Source organism: Pygocentrus nattereri, chromosome 5 (assembly GCF_015220715.1).
Source record: "Pygocentrus nattereri isolate fPygNat1 chromosome 5, fPygNat1.pri, whole genome shotgun sequence".
Lineage (NCBI taxonomy): Eukaryota > Metazoa > Chordata > Actinopteri > Characiformes > Serrasalmidae > Pygocentrus > Pygocentrus nattereri.
This window is the reverse complement of record NC_051215.1, coordinates 39,453,094-39,472,651: the sequence shown is the minus strand read 5'-3', so window position 1 is coordinate 39,472,651 and position 19,558 is coordinate 39,453,094. Positions and strand designations below refer to the sequence as shown.

General features: G+C 40.1%; 3 protein-coding genes across 6 annotated transcripts in view; all 3 read right to left on the bottom strand.

Annotated features, from left to right (window-relative positions):
- Positions 1-6,019, bottom strand: part of smap1 (small ArfGAP 1) — a 95,377-nt gene extending 89,358 nt beyond the window's left edge. The window contains exon 1 of one of the 2 annotated variants that reach the window (XM_017722796.2): positions 5,723-6,019. In XM_017722796.2, coding sequence (XP_017578285.1) covers positions 5,723-5,840 — 118 coding nt within the window. In that variant the 5' untranslated portion in view covers positions 5,841-6,019. The remainder of the gene's footprint in view (positions 1-5,722) is intronic. The other variant, XM_017722788.2, reaches the window with a different exon arrangement.
- Positions 6,020-7,033: 1,014 nt separating this feature from the next.
- sdhaf4 (succinate dehydrogenase complex assembly factor 4) lies at positions 7,034-9,555 on the bottom strand. The gene is made up of 3 exons (XM_017722865.2): positions 9,407-9,555; positions 9,064-9,195; positions 7,034-7,426 (listed from the first exon to the last, which is right to left on the bottom strand). Exons 1-3 carry the CDS (start codon positions 9,477-9,479, stop codon positions 7,317-7,319), a joined length of 315 nt encoding a protein of 104 aa, XP_017578354.1. The 5' UTR covers positions 9,480-9,555; the 3' UTR covers positions 7,034-7,316.
- A 4,682-nt stretch (positions 9,556-14,237) lies between these two features.
- tlx1 (T cell leukemia homeobox 1) lies at positions 14,238-18,354 on the bottom strand. Of its 3 annotated transcripts, none has more exons than XM_017722838.1 (3): positions 17,708-18,354; positions 16,514-16,751; positions 14,238-15,022 (listed from the first exon to the last, which is right to left on the bottom strand). In XM_017722838.1, exons 1-3 carry the CDS (start codon positions 18,159-18,161, stop codon positions 14,812-14,814), a joined length of 903 nt encoding a protein of 300 aa, XP_017578327.1. In that variant the 5' UTR covers positions 18,162-18,354; the 3' UTR covers positions 14,238-14,811. The 3 variants fall into 3 exon arrangements, with proteins under 3 accessions (XP_017578327.1, XP_017578334.1, XP_017578342.1); XM_017722845.1 differs by having other exon boundaries at positions 14,238-15,019; XM_017722853.1 differs by having other exon boundaries at positions 16,514-16,715.
- Positions 18,355-19,558: the final 1,204 nt, after the last annotated feature.

The following is a 19,558-nucleotide window of genomic DNA, read 5'->3' as shown; positions in this document are numbered from 1 at the left end:
TCCATCAGATGTGTGCAGCTCGCAGTGCTCACTATGTGCCCACATTCCAGTACTAGCGTATGACATCAGCTCTTTCACAAGAGTTTCACACAGCTGTTAACATGTTTAGACACAGACTGAACAAAATGCTTTACGCTCTCTGTAAGCAACACAAAATAAACAGAAACTGACATTACAAATGTTTTTTTTTTTTCAAAGATATAATAGTAGAAATATACAGTGTTAATCATAATTAGCCTCTAGAACGATTCTACAAACAGGCACAATTTAGTGCAGTCAGCAAATATGCAGTCTAACAAACCACAAAAACTCTGTTGTGTGTGCTATGCTGACAATGCTGAGAACGCTGACAAATCTCTAATGATCCAGGTTAAGCTGGTTTTCAACAATACCAAGGGAGGTGCCAACGCGGTAGCACATTACTTCCTTGGCAAAATAATAGCCCTATTGGTTTTTGTAGCTGAAACAGTGGGCGAGTGTATTATGCTGCACCTTGATGCCAAACAGCTTACAGTAGGATGGGATAAAGGAAACTGGAGGGGAAATATGTCTTTAATGACAAAAGGAGCCGTGTCATTTGCAAGACTTTAAAAATGAAAACACAGAGGACAGTATATAAGCCTACTTCTCCAAAACAGCAGAGCAAAATTTCTCTGAAGGACTTGAGAGGGAAAAAACCCAGAGCAGACCATTCTGCAAGACACACTAAAAATAAGCTATGAGAGATCAAAATTCTCAGACCTGCTGTGGTCTAGAGATAATACCCTGAGGGCTATACTCTAAGAAAAAAATATAAGGAGCTAAAGCTACAGAACGTTCAATGAATTCCTTTCAGAACTGTTTTTTAAATATGAAAGAGGCATGTTTGAAATTGGGATTTCCAATATGAGAGGAGAGGAGAGGAGAGGAGAGGAGAGGAGAGGAGAGGAGAGGAGAGGAGAGATTTTCAAAAAGCTGAGGCTTGCCATATTCTGTCATGAAGAAACATGGCCATGATATTGGGGTCAGGGGCTATTAAACAGTGAGGGCAGGAAAACCAGTAACACAAGAAATGTAGTTTACTCAATGCCTGACTTTATACAAGGTCAAAAAATGACTTTATAAAAGGTCAGCAATTTATTACACTGCAAATGGTCACAGCAAAAAAAGCCATTACAGTTAGAGATCACAGGTGTCTGTAATTACACATTTTTAAATCACCTGTTGAAATTCCAAGAAAAAATATGCATGGTTAACTTACATGAAATGTATTAAAAATCAACCCGCTTAATACAGAAACAAACCATACACCAAAAATCACGATAAATTACTTAATTAACCTGAAAATAAGAATCCATATTCATAATTAATTACACAACACATTTCTGTAGCCCAGCTTTTCTGACACAAAGAATACCAACTACTGGTAGTTCCTCGTATTTTCTTTTTGGTCAGAAACATAGCAGCCTACTTCTATGCTGCAGAAACAAACTACTTTTCTTGTTATCATTCCCACAGGTAGAACACTAACTAGAACAATTAGTGTAGCTGTTAAGTGACAAGCCAAAGACATTGTACTTAAATGATATTTTAAGTGTAGGTGATATCTGAAGCTGACAATACTATAATACTTTTGTTCTAAGAGGAAATATATCAGAGTTTTAAAACAAAGCAGATAAAGCAAACATAAGGTTTTTCCGCTAGGCAGAACAAACTTTCAGACACTGAGAGGTAGTTCAGGAAGCAGTAATGGTAGTGATACGATTATCTAAATGTCAGTAATATGAATAGGAGCCCTGCGATGGACTGGCGACCTGTCCAGGGTGTATGGTGGACCTGTCCAGCCTGATGACTGCTGGGATAGGCTCCAGCACCCCCCCGCGACCCTGACGGAGAAGCGGCTTAGAAAATGGATGGATGGATGGGTGGATGAATAGGAGCATGAACAATACCACATTACCACAGCAAACACAAACCTTTAAAGGAACACACTAATGTTCTTCAACCTAACCAGCTGCATCTACAGCATATTGTTGGCTACTGGACAACAATATTAACAGTTAGAAAAGAAAGGAAAACTCACAGAGTCAAAAAACAATCAAAAGAAAGGGCCTCAAAGGAATTTGAAGCATCTGCTGATGGACTTCTATTTAGTGTTTTGAATGAATTGGTTTTCTTTTTCTTTACTAGGCACTGGAAGTAACTTCACTGTCCATGGTAATCAATCACATGCTATAGAGACAGGGGTTAAGAAACACTGGAGCCTTCAGAGAGGACTCATTCCCTTCCAGGTTGACAATCTGGATAAAGACATATACAGTTTAACAACAAAAGGGATAATTAGCAAAGAATTTTGAAAGGCCACACATAGTGCAGTGGGTAAACTGAATGAAGCATTAAACATATTCTGTATAAAAATGTAGTATTTACCACCTTCTTTTTTCAATGATTACCCTTCTTAGTCTCTAAAGAAAGCTTCAGCTTCTTCAGTAAAATTAATCAGTATATTTAGACTGGTTGTGCAGTGGAAGCTAGTGTTTCCCTGAATGTATGACCTTATTAAAACCATTCAGTGACCCCTTGCACTAACAACTGCCCTGCAGTGATATGGGGCTTATACCAATTGCTAGGTAACAGGCGTGTGACAGGAGTAGTGTAAGCCTAAGGCAGGGACCACCTGTGATGTAACCTGTGAGTCACACATGCAGGGACATCCATTAGAGAACAAGGCAAAACCAAGATCCAAGTGAGAGTGGGTATGCATAGAAAATGTGTGTCTGTACAGCATATGTACATGCTATACATCTAAAAGTATGTGTACACCTATATGAGCTTGTTGGACATCCCATTTCAAAACCATGGTCACCAATATGTAGTTGCCATTGGAGTTGACACTGTAATTCATCTCAGTGGTGTTCAGTGGGGTTGAGTTCAGGGCTCTGTGCAGGCCACTGGAGTTCCTCCATACCAAACTTGTCAAACCATGTCCTTATGGCCTCGCTTTGAGCCCTGGGGCACAGTCATGCTGAAACAGGAAAGGGCCTTCTCCAAATTTTTACCACAAAGTTCAAAGCATATAATAGCGCAAAATATCTTTGTATGCTGTAGCATTAACATTGCCCTTCACTGGAACTAAAAGGCCCAACCCAAACCCTGAAAAACAGCCCCTGAACCATTATCCCTCCACCAAACTTTATGGTCGTTAATATGCATTCCAGTGGGTAGTGTTCTCTGGCATCATGTGTTACATGCTTTAGCACTCAGCAGGTTCACTTTGTGAGTTTGCATGGTCAACCACTTAATTCACAATAATAGCACTTACAGTTGACAGGGGCAGATCTAGCAAGGTAGAAATTTCACAAACTGACTTGTGGCAGATGTGACATCCTAGAACAGTGTCACATTTAAAGTAATCAAGCTCTACACAAAGACATTCTACTGCCAGTGTTTGTCTGTAGAGGTTGCATTGCTAATAAAGTTAATAAAATCAAGCACATGGACATGCAATCTCCACACACTGACTTGTGGCAGAGGTGGCATCTTAGGACATTGTCAAATTTACTCAATGAACTCTTCATTACGACCTATTCTATGGCCAATGTTGCCTGTGAAGATTACATGGCTGTACGCTTAATTTTATTAACCCTTTAGCAATGGATGTGGCTGAAAGAACTGAACTCTCTAACTAGGAGATGTTTCCATATACTTTTGACCATATAGTATATATGTGTGTGTCTGACTGTTTGGCTGTAGATCAGTGTGTAAGCAGTCTTGTAAAGATTAAAACCCTCTGGAGCCACTGTGCTCACTCATGCTTGGCTGATCACTGCGTCATATCTTCCCGTCACATCCATGAAATACCAACCCGCCCAACTCCCCTAATGCCATACGTCCCTCTTGGTTTGTCTGGCAGACAGCAATGCATGTCAATCTGCCTTTCCTACTACATGCCAGTAATCAGTCCAGCACACATGCATCTCTATCTCAACAAACAGCCAGCATCAGCAGCTGTTTACACACAATATGCTAACCAGTCACACCAGAGGGAATACTGCCTACCTGGCTGCAGACTTTGTAAGTGAAAACATTGGCTAGGTCTATAAAGGGGCAGGGGAAATAATTTCTTTATCACTCAGACATGTGCACATGGCACACAAAGCCAATTTAGATTTTGTACAAATACAGCACCTATGAGAGGGTAAGATACAACAATGCAAACAAAGGCATGAATAAACTACAGAGCCTGTTTCCTTTTTCTGGATAGAAACTGTGCAAAACAGAAACCAGGGTGTAAAGCAGCAATAAGGTCTGTATCTAGCTTGTGATCTGAAAGAACCAGTGACTTCTATGCATACCTCATACTCACCCACAGAGAAAACTCACCAAATTACAGTAACACTTCTTCACTGAGCAAACGGCAAAATGGTTCTTGAACTAGTCACAGAACTGGGGTAACTGACCACCTTTTTCTTTCTCAAATACTACAGCCATGAGAGCCCCTGTCTATAAGTTCACAGTTCTAACGGTAAAGAGCTGAATGGAATAAAACACATGATTTTTGAGGCCTGCGCCACTGCAACAATCACAAACTAGGGGGAAAATCCTTCAAAAAAAGACATACTCCTATCAAAAAGCTGCAAGCTTCCATGTAGGGGCCTGCTAAAAACACCCAACTTTAGCAGTTCAACACTGTTCTGCTTGTCAACAAATGATTTTCTATGAAAATGAAGGAAGCGTACGAATAGGAAGCTTTACACGTAAGCAAGTAAGGAAATGAGAATGCAATGTTTCGTCCTCTGAGTGCCAACATCTCACTTACATTTACAAAATGACTGAGACAACATTTTAAGAGTTCAACAACTCAAAAAACACCCACGCAAGCCCTTCTCCCACAAAAACAAAACAAATCTGTTATTTCAGGACTGAAGTTCCACAATAAAATATTCATGAAATCCCATGTCACCTAAGATCCCTCAGCCACCACAGATAACTCAGAGCCTGAGCAGCACCTGAGAAGTAAGGAGCATCACAGATGAGTCATCTAGCTAACGCTGCCTTTAAATAAACTAGCACTACTGAGAGGCTGCCCAATACTGATAGGAGCACTGCTAAACTGTGATCTGGAATTAAAGCTTCAGCGATGGAGGAGATCTACTTTCACAGTCGATTATTAGACTGGTGAAAGCTGGGTTAAGTGTATAACGTTGCCAGTGTTCGCCAACTGCAACCACTGACTGAATTTTACACGTGAGTTTTGCGTAAACAGTACGTACATGCTTGATGCTGAATTTTAAAACCATCATATCATTAGTGACAGAGTAGGACTAAGACGATACTGTACATTGTGGTTTATAGGTTAACATGTTATCATCACTGGTTGTCAGTGAGGAAGGTTTCGCTTTAAATGAACACCCAACAAAACTGCATAGGAACAATCTAATTATCGGTTCCAGACACGTTTTCCATTCATGCATAAATTATAACTCGTCGTTCAAGGGCACTCCACTCCACAGACTGACTGACAGGCTGCACTTCTCTCTCTCCCTCCCTTAAGACGCCGAAGGCTCGCTAGCCGCCTTTAGCACTGCTAGCCTGCTGAGACACCGCTGTTAGCTGGCTGGCTAGCCGACTAGTGCTAAACCAAGAGAATCAATGGCTCCGCTAATGCGGCACGAAAACGCCAGCTGACATTGGGACGTTACTAATTCCCACACGCGGCTGGCTCCCCGGCAGCAGCGCTTACCTTTTGCCTCGCAGTCGGCGCAGTATTTGTTGTCCTCCTCCCGGAGCATTTTGGACAGGATGGCCTGATGCTGCTCATTCAGCTTCTGAGCCTTCTCCCTCTCCGAACGCGTCGTCATCTCTGCCTTTCTGTCTGTAACGTTTCCTCACACAATCACCAGCTTTCCCTGTGTCTCTCTGTCTAATTTATCGGTGTTAAATGGAAGACCATGCCCCGGGAAAAAACCGGACACTGTACAGGTCTGCGCCGCTGAAGCCCGGCTGCGAGACGGAATATGGCAGATTGAATCGACTACCCGGAAACGGAAGCGATCGTAGTATGAACAAAACGCTATTTTCCAAAGCGCCATAAGTGTAGGTTATACCAGTAAGTCACAAAGCTTTTTCATGCTGTTTTATTGATATTAAAAATAGTTCACACAAATCGAACGCTGTGAATTAAATAATAAAGTTAAGGCTGTTTTACGTCATCATACAGAAGCGTCGTCTGTGCTTCTCAGTGATTGGTCCGTTGTTCTGACGCAAAAACAAAACAGGTTTAGAATGGAATGACGTGCTTGTGCCCATTCACTGACACTGCACAGACCTGCCCATCGTCACACCTACAGGCAGCCATCTGGCCGCTGTCTAGTAGCGGTAAGTCAAGGCAACTGGATTCGATATGGTATAAATATGTAGACTTCCCGGCTTTGTCGGTTTCATAACTTTGATGAATCATAAAAGCAGTAGGTGTGCTCAGAGTTTCACATGGACAGACTGAGCACACCAACCTACATTATGACTGTACCAACAACAAGCCTCTAAATAAATATTAGTAATTATTAGTAATAATGAATGAAATACATCAACAGGGAGTTTCCCCTCCTTTTCTCTAATCTTCTGGGAAGGTTTTACCCCAGATGTTGGAACACTGCCATGAGGATTGGGTGGCATTTAGCAACACTTAGTCAAGTCAGATACTGGTGCTGAATGACTAGTTCTGGATCATGAAATGGCATAAATACAAGAATTATTCAATTGTTTCAATCACTTCAGAGAATGTAGTTACATAGACCAGTGCTGCGAGACGTATACCTTTCTAATTGGTGCTTAGCATCCGGCATGGATGGTTTTTATTACCCCCCCAGGGGTAAAAAGCATGAAGAATAAACTTGAAACAATTTCATATTAAGCTAGCAAATTTCATCTGATAACTCCATAATGGGTACAAAAGTGAATTAGACTACAGTAAATCATTACAGATTGTTTCCATGTGGTAAAAACCATAACCATACAAAGAATATATATGGACACAGGGGGAAAAAAAACCCACTCCTTTTTCCAAATGTTTTAATTTGTTCATACTGACACATATTTTAGTGAGAGAATAGTACACAGTGTTTTTTTTTTTTTTACAAAAATATTTATTTTAGCAAGAATTAAATTATACAAGTAGAGGACGCATCTATTTAGTGTCCACTACTGAACAAGTTGGGTCACTTCTCAAAAACCTTAACAACCATCTAAAGAGATGAACGGTGCCTCTTGGTTGGGATGCACATCTCAAATACATAACAGTATTTTAAAAAAACCCTCAATATTCTTTGTGAAGAAACCTAAAAGTCAATACAGCGTCCCTTTCTCTCCCAGTCTCCATACCGTGTTGGCTCAGGGCCTCTGGGGCCCCCTTTCTCTTTTGTGTGTGGATTCACATCATCTGGAAACTCTGTTTAGAGGAAGAAAAATAAATAAATACAATGTGCAATTAGGTGCATACTGTGACTATTATGCTTGGACTGTCATCAGTATCATTTTGATCTCTACTACCTCTATACTCACACCACACTTAAACATTTTTGTTTACTATACATCTATCTACAAAAAGGTGACAAATTAAAGGTTAAATGTTAATGAGTGGAGAAACATGAGTACAGATGCTTCACGACAGGTGTACTACATGATGCAATAACATAATACCCTGTGCTCTGTGGCATGCTTCAAAGTACTGAGAAGGCACATTTGACCTTGATTTTGGATCAAAATGGCAAGAGGACAAAGATTTAAATGACTTTGAAGAGGGTTCATTGTTGAGGCATGGATGGCAGGAGTCACAAAGACTGCACCAAGATGCACACCAAGAAGATAACCTGAATGCTTGATCCTAACAGTGCCCCTGTCTTGCAGCTCTGTTATATTGGGTGGGGTGGGATTGTGCTGCCATGGTTTGGGTTCACCTTTCTCTTTAGAGCAGGTGTGTTGCCTGAGTCCATGTAACTCATCTAATTGATAATTAACAGATGAGTTACATCAGGGGTGTTTGAACAGGACAATCACCAAATTATGTGGTAATCCAGCCCTCCAATACTGCCTTAGAGGAGTCTCTGCAAATTATCACAAAGTTATGATGACTGATCACCTTTATCCTATTATGAATCATTCCATCCTGATGGAAACCCTATCTTTAAGGCATTAGGATTAAAACCTGCTGGTTTTGCTTTCTAATGTAAATTGGTTTAATGGTTACGTTTAGAAACCAATAGCTTCCTATAGGACACACAGTCCTTTGCACTGTGATATTAACCCATGAGGAAAACCATTGAAATACCATTACTAACTATTGGGCACCACCAGAAACTAACAGAAACTTTTAGTGGTTTCTATGTTTACTTTTCAGCAGAGAAGGACAGGCAAACTGGTGAACATGCATGGTACATAAATTACTGTGTAAATTATTAATGGTATAAGGCAGATCACTGTAAACATAATACAAAAATACAGTACACATATTGCACACTGGACAATCCAGGTAGCTTACAGATCATTATGTGCGCAAGGTTTTGTCCAGCATGTTGGCAATATTGATATGCACAGATGGGTCACATATTAAAGGAAAAGCCAACATGCAATGTCTTAGTAAAATGTTGGGCCACCACGAGCCAACAAAACAACTGTAATATACCTTGCCAAAATGTCTCCAGCTCTCTGGAACTGTCCTGGAATGATGGAACAACACTTTTCCAAAGATATTCCCTCATTTTAAAAAAGTGTTTTCATGATGATGATGATGGTGGTGGTGGTGGTGGAGAGTACTGTCCAGCATGTTGATCTAAAATCTGCCATAGGTATTTAATCGTGTTGCGACCTGGTGACTGCAAAGTCTATAGCATATAGTTTAAATCATCTTCAGGCTCCTCAAACAATTCACTGACTCCTCATGGCCCTATATGTCTTTTTTCAGGGGAGTAGTTTTACGTCTACTGTAAAGATGAGCAAGTGAATTGATATTGTGGTTTACAAGATTTACGACACACGCTGCAACTGTAACGTCAGACAGGGAATTATAATAAGGAACCAATGACCTACTTTCAAGGACGTCTTTAGCTTCTGAATCTTTGGCGTCCACGTCGAACCTTCCCTGTGGTGTTTTTGCTTTGCGTAGCGGCTCTTTATCCTTCACCACTCCTCCGGCTGAATACCCGTTCCTCCTGGAGCATGCTGCAACACACACAACCACAACAAATCTGCAAAGACGAGTCGATGGTCTAGCTAGTCTGTTTCAAAGCTGCGTAATTAACCGTGTCTATCGACATCACAGTACATCTACACGAATTCAGCAGGGGGTTTGCTAGCTGAGTTAACTGATTAACGTTCGTGAGCTCTCGTCCTGTAATACACCCAGGGTGAAACGGCTTAACGAACCAGTTACCTGTTACAGACTCCAGTAACAAACCATTCCTTACTAAACATTTGGTGTTGGACCAAAGCCGTAAAAAGGACATTCCGGCCGAGCGCGACTCCGACACACAGCAACTTACACCACTGCCCGCTGCTCGGACAACTTGCAATGACGTAGGCTGCGCGTCATCATCTAAGGGACGCAATCCATTCAAGAGCTGCACAGCAGCGCAGCGTGTGCGCATTAACAGTCCTGGTTCAGTCTGTTTTACAGACTGATACATTTTCTTTTGCACAACACGGAACACATATGATAGACATGTGATAGATAAAGCCATTAACCTTTTATGCCTTCTTGGAAAATTACACATTCATAAGTGTAAAACGGACTGTAGCTCAAATTGGAGTTCATGTTATTACATCATAACGCGCTCCACGTCTGCCTGAAGATTCTGCATTCGAAAAATAAAATAAAATAATTGAATTCTAAGTTAATATCGTTTTAAATACTGTTATTTTTATTAGTTAAAACGTTTACTACAGATGATGATGATGATGATGATGATGGCAGTGGTGGTGAAAATGATCACAGTAATTTATTTGGGATTTTTTATTATCATTGTTATTTCTGTTTATGTATTTTTCTCTATCATCTCCATCCATCCATCCATCCATCCATCCATCCATTTTCTAAGCCGCTTCTCCGTCAGGGTCGCAGGGGGGTGCTGGAGCCTATCCCAGCGGTCATCGGGCGGAAGGCATGATACACTCTGGACAGGTCGCCAGTCCATCGCAGCGTCCATTGTTCTATCTACTTCTTTATTTTTGCGTCCAGTCATTTACGTAAATTTGTGAAGTGAAAATGTATTCTAAATTGAAATCGAAACATTACACTTATCAAATGAATACCTCCTTAATGGGTTTTTTCTAATGTATTATCTTATTGTCATGCTGGTATGAAATGACTAGGTTTAACCCCTGTCCTGAAAAACCAACCTTCAGTGTTTAGCTTTAACATTTTAGTTTTTTGTGTAATATCAAACTAATAAACACTTCCTCCACACTGACTCTGAGCACAGGTGTTCTTCAGGGGTATGTACTTAGACCCCTGCTGTATTTCCTGTTCATGCACAACTGCATTTCTGAGTACAGCTGCAGTGTCAGCCTGATCCTCATCATAAATGGAGATCCTCATTGCACAGTGGAAATCAGTGCTCTATCTGTGGTGCGATGATAACAGTCCTAGGCGAAACAAAGAAGATGATTGTTGGCTACAAGGAACAGCCCATTTACAACAGCTGAGGTGTGGAAAGAATCAACTGCTTTAAGTTTCTTGCACCATACAGAGCATCATTACTGGTTCGGCTGTCACTCCCTATGTAGCTATAATGCTGTCCAGAGAGTGATGATAACAGTACAGGTCACTATAAGCAATAAACTCTACAGGAAATCAACTCACAATGCCTGAAGAAAGCCCCCAAAACTGCTGCAGACTGCAGGGTCCTCCATAGGTATCTGCCATCAGGTAAGTGGTACTGGAGCATCCAGTCACAGACTCGCAGACTACTGAACAGTCTTTAGTTCACTCTCTCAATATTATTGTCACTAAGTAAACTAAACAACTAGTACAACTAAGTCTTGTGTCTAGTTGTACATTGACTGTCACTGAGTAACTTTATACATAATGCTGCTTAGTTTTAGTCAATGCTGCTGATGGGTTTATTTTCTTTTCCTTGCACTACTGTTATATTTAGTACGATAAACTTTATATTATATTTTGCACATATAATTATTCATGTTTTATAATTTATATGTAATGATAGAATACGTTTTTCCATGCACCCAACAAGATTATCAGCAGCCCCACATGACTGATTCACCATCACACCTCACAGTGGAGATTAGCTTTCTTCTTCATGACATTGGCTCTTTTTATGCCAAATCCTCCACTGGTATTTGTTGCTCCCACTGAGCCTTATCTGACCAAGAACCTCGATCCACTCTATGTTTGGTGATGTTTAGTGAATACCAGGGTCTACATTTGTGGTTTGATCACAGCAGAGGCTTTCGTCTGGCAAGCCTTTTAAATAGTTTGTTGTCATGCCATGGCATCTTGGAGTTCTTGGAGACTTGGTAACTTCAGGCAGGATGTAACTAAGCCCTGCAGTTGTTCACTGTCATCCTTGGAGAAGTTGTTTTGACTCTCAAACCATCCTCTTCACTTTACCCGGTGGCAAAATACATATATACATATATATATATATATATATATATATATATATATATACAATCATTATATTTATTAATTGCAAACATTTTAACATGACCTTCAAATGTTTCATGAAATTAAATGACAAGGAATAATTACTCAAAGTATGACTAATCAAAAACAATACAGCTGACACAGTCTGCATGCTGGGCACTCTGAAGATGTAAAATGCAAAAGAGTGATGCTATGCCTTCATGGGCACATATATCACAGAATTTTAATAGATCCCATCTTGTCTTATTCTTATTTTATTATATTTAGTCCTAATTCTAGGTGCTGAACAATAAGCAACACTTCTCCTAGCAACAGTGAACAAACTCTTATTTACACCTTTTCTGAAAAAAGGCAACATTTGTCAAAAAAAGGGGAAAAATGAATACTTTTATTACCAAACTAAATTGCTGTTAACACATGGTGAAATGCTTTTAAATAGTTTGTTCTCATGTTCATGATAGCTATGTGCATGTGTTTATGTAAAACAGTCATGAACTCTGATATTACAAAGTAACAAGTACAAACGCTGTGCAGTAGGTGTATAATTTCCATTCTCTAAAGGTTGTCTGGTAAGTAAGGTATCAAAGTGCTGCAAAAGCAGAAATGTGGCTATAACAACAATGCTCATATCCTGTACATCCTGCACGATGCTCTTGTGGGGGACAAAAAATAACAGTAGAAGCCAGACATTTGTTGTTAAGAAGACATTTGCAATTGAGTATTCTGTCAGTATCATGCAATCCTTCATGAAAAAAGTAGGGCTTTTCACAAAGGTCCATAAAAGCTTTCAAAGCAGGCTTTACTCCTTTGAGGAAATCTTGTTTTATCCTGTTTTTTTCCCTCTGGTATAAGAGCTTTTGAAAATGCCAGAATGCTCCCCATCTCTTACATTTCTGGAAATTTCAAATGGACACTTGTGTAATGAAATATCATATTTGGAAAGTGCTGATGAAACCTAACCCTACATTCCTGTAGTGCAGTAATGGAAAGAGCTCCTGGTTAGTTTCAGACACACTCTCACATCTGCACATAGTTAATATCACAACCATGCTGTTGCACTCCCCATACAATGAGGAGGACATACATTTATCATGCAACTGAAGTAGTCATTCACTCTGAGAGGAAATCCATCACATATCTGCCTGCTATCCATCTCATTTGACCACAGCGTGTTACCATAGCTCCTCTGCAACATAAACCATCAGCCTCATTCAGTGATAAGAGCACTAAAGAGAGTGGAAGACTGGGCAGTTACAGAGAATAGGGGATTACTGATAGAAGATGGTACAATCTCACTTACATAACATCACAGATATTATCAAATAACTGTTTTAGTTATGATTCTAAAACAGGTGAGGAATTAAGGCCCATATAAGGTTGAACTGATCCTTCTGTTGTACTTGTCTTGTCTGCGGTTAGATTAACATTTTCCTTTAAAAATGAGTTGAATTTAACATACATTACACATTTCATAAAAGAAATAGAGAACTAGACACTTAAAATGATGGCTCGTCATGGGTTCTTTAGTGAAAGGAATAGCTCCATTTAGAGCCAAGAGTTGTATATGGAGCGATTTCATTCTTAAATGGTTCTTTGCATGGTGAAATAATTCTTCAGATTGATGGAGAAAGTGTTGTATGTGGTTCTATTATGGGAGGTTGATATGGTAAAAACATTTTACAATATACAATATGCATTGTGATTTAATTTAAGATTTAATAAGTAGGAACAGACAAAGTAGAACATGTAGTGCCACAGATAATAATGATAATAATAATAATCGTAATAATAATAATAATAATAATAATAAGAAGAAGAAGAAGAAGAAGACAGAAAAGCATCAGAAAAGCATATTGTGACATAATTTATCATGACAATGATAAAGTATCATTATAGTGAAGACCCTGAGGTTCTATACAGAACTATTTTTCATATATATGAAAATAAAAAAGACTTTTTAAAAGTAAGTTTGGGCCACTTCTTTTGGTCCATTCATCATAAAATGTTCCACTATATCCAGTGTAAAGGGCAGTGGACATTTTCAAATTCAAAAACTGAAAAATGGATAAAAAAAATGGAGAGATCTGACAGAAGCTCTCTCTCTCTCTACACACACACACACACACACACACACACATATATATTGTATGTATGTGTGTGTGTGTGTGTGTGTGTGTGTGTATATATATATATATATATATATATATATATATAGTGTCTCCACATACACACACGTGCATATATATATATATATATATATATATATGTGTGTGTGTGTGTGTGTGTGTGTGTGTGTGTGTGTGTGTGTGTGTGTGTGTGTGTGTGTGTGTGTGGAGAGAGAGAGAGAGAGAGAGAGAGAGAGAGAGAGAGAGCGCACCAAAAAAAATGGCTCTGCTGTTGTTAAGCAGAACAAGAACCCTTTTTGGAGTTATATACAACCATTTTCATAAAAGGTTCTAAAGAAAACCATATACGACATATTCTCCATCAAACTGATGAACCATTTCACCACGCAAAGAACCATTTAGGCATGAAATTGTTCTTTATAAAACTTAAGGTTCTAGAATCACATAGAACCATTCCCTTTGCTGGAACTATCTTTTTTAAGCACATACATGATCATTTTGGTGGGGAGGAGTTAGGTGAGTTAGCCTATTTGCATAAGAAGTGTTTGAAACCGGGCTAAGCAGGCCTGCCTTCCGCTTAGCCTACAAATCCAAACAGACGCTCCTAATTCCAATGAAAAGTCCAGCAGGGACTTTTTTCAAAGACCTGCTTTTATCTCGAAACAACGTGCAAAACTGTGTCTTTAAACGTAGCTTAGTGCATGTGTGGATACACGTATACAGTCCTTATTGGGTTACAGCAGTTGGTGAGCGTTATTTCGTGTGTTTCTCCAGGTGCAGTCACATATTCGGGCCGCTGTGTTCACTTACCGTGGAGACCTGACTGAGTGCGGGGCCACAACAGAACTGAGCCATGAAGAAATAAATATGTTACCACAATAACAGGGCTGAGTGGTGAGAACGTGAGGCAAATCGGCTATTATTAAATAACAGCCTAGAAACTGGCGCTGAATAAACCCGCGCAGTCCAGCCGGTCTAAGTAAGCGGACACTGCGGATGTGAATTCAGCGCTGGGGATTTTGCTCTGGATCTATAAAAGAGTCCCTGCTAGTCGCAGGTTGAGACGCTGCTGATCTTGCCGGTGTTCTCAGTCCACGGCTGCAGGTTGTGCAGGGCGAACAGGGAGCTGTTGTGCAGGCAGATGGGGTCCGGACTCACGGGCTGGTTCAGAGTCTTTTGAAAGGCCTCTTGCTGGAGCTGCATCAGGAGGCGGTTGGCTTGCTGTCGCTCGGCCTCTCTCTCTTCAGCTGTCTGTCTTCTGAACACACGCCATAAAAAGAAATCAAATACGACCCTTTATCTCCACACACGACACGCATCCTCTGCAGCAATTATTTAAAGACTTCAGATTCTTAAAGGTTCACCAAAAAGGAAACGAAACAGTTTGGAGTCTGAATTTGTTAAACTGAAATGCTAATCTGTTGATTTTAGCCGAACATAAATGAGTGAATGAATGAATGGTGCAGCCAAACACACACACACACGCACACACACACACACACACACACCTTTTACATTCAGTACGGAATTCAAGTGTCAGTGTAATTCAGCCGTTGGGATGTAAACAAAGTCAGACTGTTTGCTGTAGTCAAACTTAGGCTGCCGCGGATTGTCTGAACAGTGGTTGTGATTTGAACCAGGGGTCGTGATGTCTACAAGGCAAATATAGCCTTTAATTTACTACCCCAAACTATCAGTAAACCTACACATCTTATGGGTTTTATATGTAATCTTTATATTGGTAAAACGGCGTTAAACAGAAAAAAAAGTTTTCTTTGGGGATTCACAGCACCCTGCATGTACCTCTCCGCCGTGAATCTGTTTATTTATATATATATATAATATTCACGGCGGAGAAACTCTAGGGAAACTTACACAATCAGAATTACTCTCAATGTTGGTGACTGGAATCAAACCATCTGGTGCGTTTAATGTGTGTAAAAGCGAAAAAAGTTATTTTATAACTTTCATAAAACAATATAACTTTTCAATAGTTATATTGCTTTATGAAATTTGTTTCGATCTTATATATATATATATATATATATATATATATATATATATATATATATATATATATATATATATATATATATATATACGACATTTCACATCAAACCCCTCTGAATATTTTTTATGTATATCTTAACGATTTAATCATGCAGAAATGCAGAAAAATCGATGGAATTACCCTTTTAGAAAATTTTTGAATATTTGATCTTAGAATATTTAAGATCAAATATAATAATAATAATAATAATAATAATAATAATAATAATAATAATAATAATAACAATAATAATAATAATAATAATAAATGACACGCTTTCATAGAGCGGCTATTCTTAACGCTTTAAGACTTTAAGAGAGAAACTGTGGAATGTCAGGCCAGGCATACCGTTCACCACATAGAAAAGCCAGAATTATATCATTAAAAATATATAATTTATACAATTAATTAACATTAAACTCACTGCAGTAATACATTTGTCTCGTGATAAGGTTATCTGCCAAACTATTCCATTTAGATATATGTGATCTAATTACTATGAAGAAATAATTGTGGCCTACATATAATAATAATAATAATAATAATACTAGCAAACAAAAACTGTATAAAGTATTTGCACCCACACAACGCTTCTCTGCGTTCCTTATTCTCGTTTAGCTTAAAAAGAACTGAGTCTTAACAGCTCTGTCTGCAGGTGAGATCCTCCTTACAGAGGCCGATTAGAGCAGAACAGCTCACCTCCATTTCGTTCTTCTGTTCTGGAACCATGTTTTGACTTGGGCATCAGTCATTTTAAGTGCCTTCGCCAGAGCTGCTCTCTCTGCGGAGGCCAGATACTTCTGGCGGTGAAAGCGCTTCTCCAGCTCGCAGATCTGCAGGCGCGTGAAGGACGTCCTGGGCTTCTTCTTCTTCGGGGGCGTGCGGTTCTGGTAGGGGTGACCTATACGGCGTGTTACAGTGAAGGGTGAGAGGGCCACTGGATCGGGAAACAGGGCGAAAGCAAGCGGGAGAGAATCAGCAACAACGCGGAGCAGCAGAGCGCAGCAGTGAAGAGAAACAGTAGCGCACAGAGCTCCTGACCAGAGAGCCGCGCATTAGCACTAAAACTGAGACACGTGTGAAACATCCCGAGCAAAAACATCAACAAAGCAAGCAGGAAAGATGCATAAAGGGGCTGAATAAAGGGCCTCTCGTGTGCTCGGATTTAGGACAGGCTTGCTCCTAAATTAGGCTCGTGAGTGTTAAATGAATTGCGTCAGTTTAATTAGGCGGGTGACCTGGTAACTGAGGCCAGATTAATCTCAGCAGAACAGGACTGAATATGACTCTCATCACACCAACAGTAGGCCTATCAGAGTAATGTCATCCACAATGATGAAACCAGAATCAGCAGAACAGGAGTTTACAATCAGAATGTATGTTTTACAATCCATTCAGAAAATGTTTCATAATGTTTACAGCCATGTTGGAAAAAAGCTATACTCAGCCTAAATATTTAACATATTATTTTACGTAAATGTATTACGTAGTATATCTATGGAAATGATCGAAATGATTAAAAATAAATAAATAAAGCAGCCATGTTTAAGTGGATTTTCCGAATTTTAGAGCCCATTCTGTGCATAAATACAACACTGACTTTTCTATGATAAAGGCAAAGATAGAGTTAATAGAGTTAGATAAAGTTAAATATCGAGATACACGATAAAATCTAGAAGCTGATCAGTAATTTAAAAATCCATGAAACATTTTGTTAAAGCAACTAAACTAAACGACATGTCTACTATATCTAAATAACTAAAGACAACTCTAGGTTACTTGTAGTGTTATTATAACGTTGTTATAACGTTACAGTGTTCGTATATTTGGGTCAGAATAGTAAAGCATTAGGTTGGTCGTGTCTGGGGGCAGTTAGTTTCTGTCCTGTGTTACCTGTGAACCTGTCTTTGGTGTATCTTCTGTTGCTCTCCATCCACGGAAACGTTAATCCTGTGAGGTTGTTCATGGAGCTCATGCTGCTGGGCGCTGTGACTCCGTTGGTCTGGATGCTCGCGTGCACGCCGTTCAGGGGCCGGTGCGCTGGCACGCGGATCACTCCGGACGAGCTAAGGCCGCTAACGTTCCCGTTAACGTTCATGCCCGCGTTCATGGCGTACGAGCCGCCACACGCGCCGCCGCCGCCGTATCCGCCATTGCCGGAGCCGTACTGGCCGGTCACCGTGTTGTAGGCAGTGCTGACGATGCCCCCCAGCCCGCAGTCCAGGTCCTGCATTCGAGGGTTAGAAATCATGCAGCTGCTCGGGTCCGCATTGCTCAGAATGTGGTCGATCCCGAAACTGATGGCGTCCACGTGCGTGTGCTGCAGATGCGCTGCTATATTCTCCATGGTCCGGAGAGGCGCGCGCTCCCGGAGACCCGTTGGTTCCTCCGTGCCGCCGCGCGCGTGATCAGCCAGCTACTGAAGCGCGGCTCGGTCTCCGATCGGCCCGAAAGCAGGGACTGAGTGTGCGAGCGAGGGAGAGAGAGAAAGACTGAACTTCAGTCGTTTCTCTTTTTTTCTGACTTCTCTTTAGCTCACACACAAACACACACACACACACACACACACACACACACACACACACACACACACACACACACACACACACACCCCCGCGGACAGAGGAGCCGCGGGAGCATCAATCAAAATGCCAAACAGGCCGGAGGAGATTAAGCCCGCACTTTTAGGCTTCACGATCCAATTGGTTGGAGAAATAACGACGAGCTCATTCTCTACAATCAGGGACGAAGACTAGAAAAGCCCTCTGCACTGCTAATATTCATCACGTGAAGTGTGCAACACAGAAACTTGATAAGACACCAAATCACTCAGTATCACCTGCTCGGTTAGAGCTGCACGTCTTCAACTTCAGAATATTCCTGCAACCTTTCAGCCAGACTGGACGAACCGTTTTAATTACTCAATCTGTTCGGCAAGTCGTGTCGAAAATGAAAAAAGGAGCTAGAAATGCACTGAAACAAAAGTCCCAGCGAACTCGAAATCATTTACACAGCATACAAAGTGATGTGTTCAATAAAACCACACGGACTTGTGTTACCAATTTTAACACTTTCTGTCTTATATTGTTTTCTGATTTAACACGTTCTGTATTATAAGTAACCCAAATTGTTTTCTCCATAACTGGGAATAGAAATATCTCAACACATTTTCTGTCAGCAAGAACACAAACGCGTCGTTTCCAACTGAACACACTGGTGTGTCTAGTCAGAGACTCAATGTGTGTTTTAAGCACATCTGTTTTAAGAGTGCATTTAAGCTACACATAGCAAGTTTAAATATAAAAGCCTGAAGCAGATATTCTCTTTCAGAGTCCCGTTAAAAACCAATCTCTCCTTAATTCTCAGCAACTTAGAAATTTCGTTTTTAATGGAATTAAATTTTTATTTGCAGCTTTCTTGTTCTGAGAGCGAAGTAAAGTACACTCTAAACAGCAATGTGTTAAATAACAGGCTCGTGTTACCTGTTTTAACACTTTTTTGGGTTTCTGATTTAACACGTTTAAAGTAACCCAAAATGTGTTTTAACTGGTTACAGAAATATTTCAACACATTTTTTTTGTTAAAAGTAAGTGCAGTAAGAACGTTTGACTGGAGTTGAGTAACAGTTGAATAACATGCTGTATTTAACCGCTAAGTAGCCAGTAAGTTAGTCAATACCATTAAACACAGTGAACCACCAAGGCAAAAACATCAGTCTGACAACCTGATAAACTCATATATGAG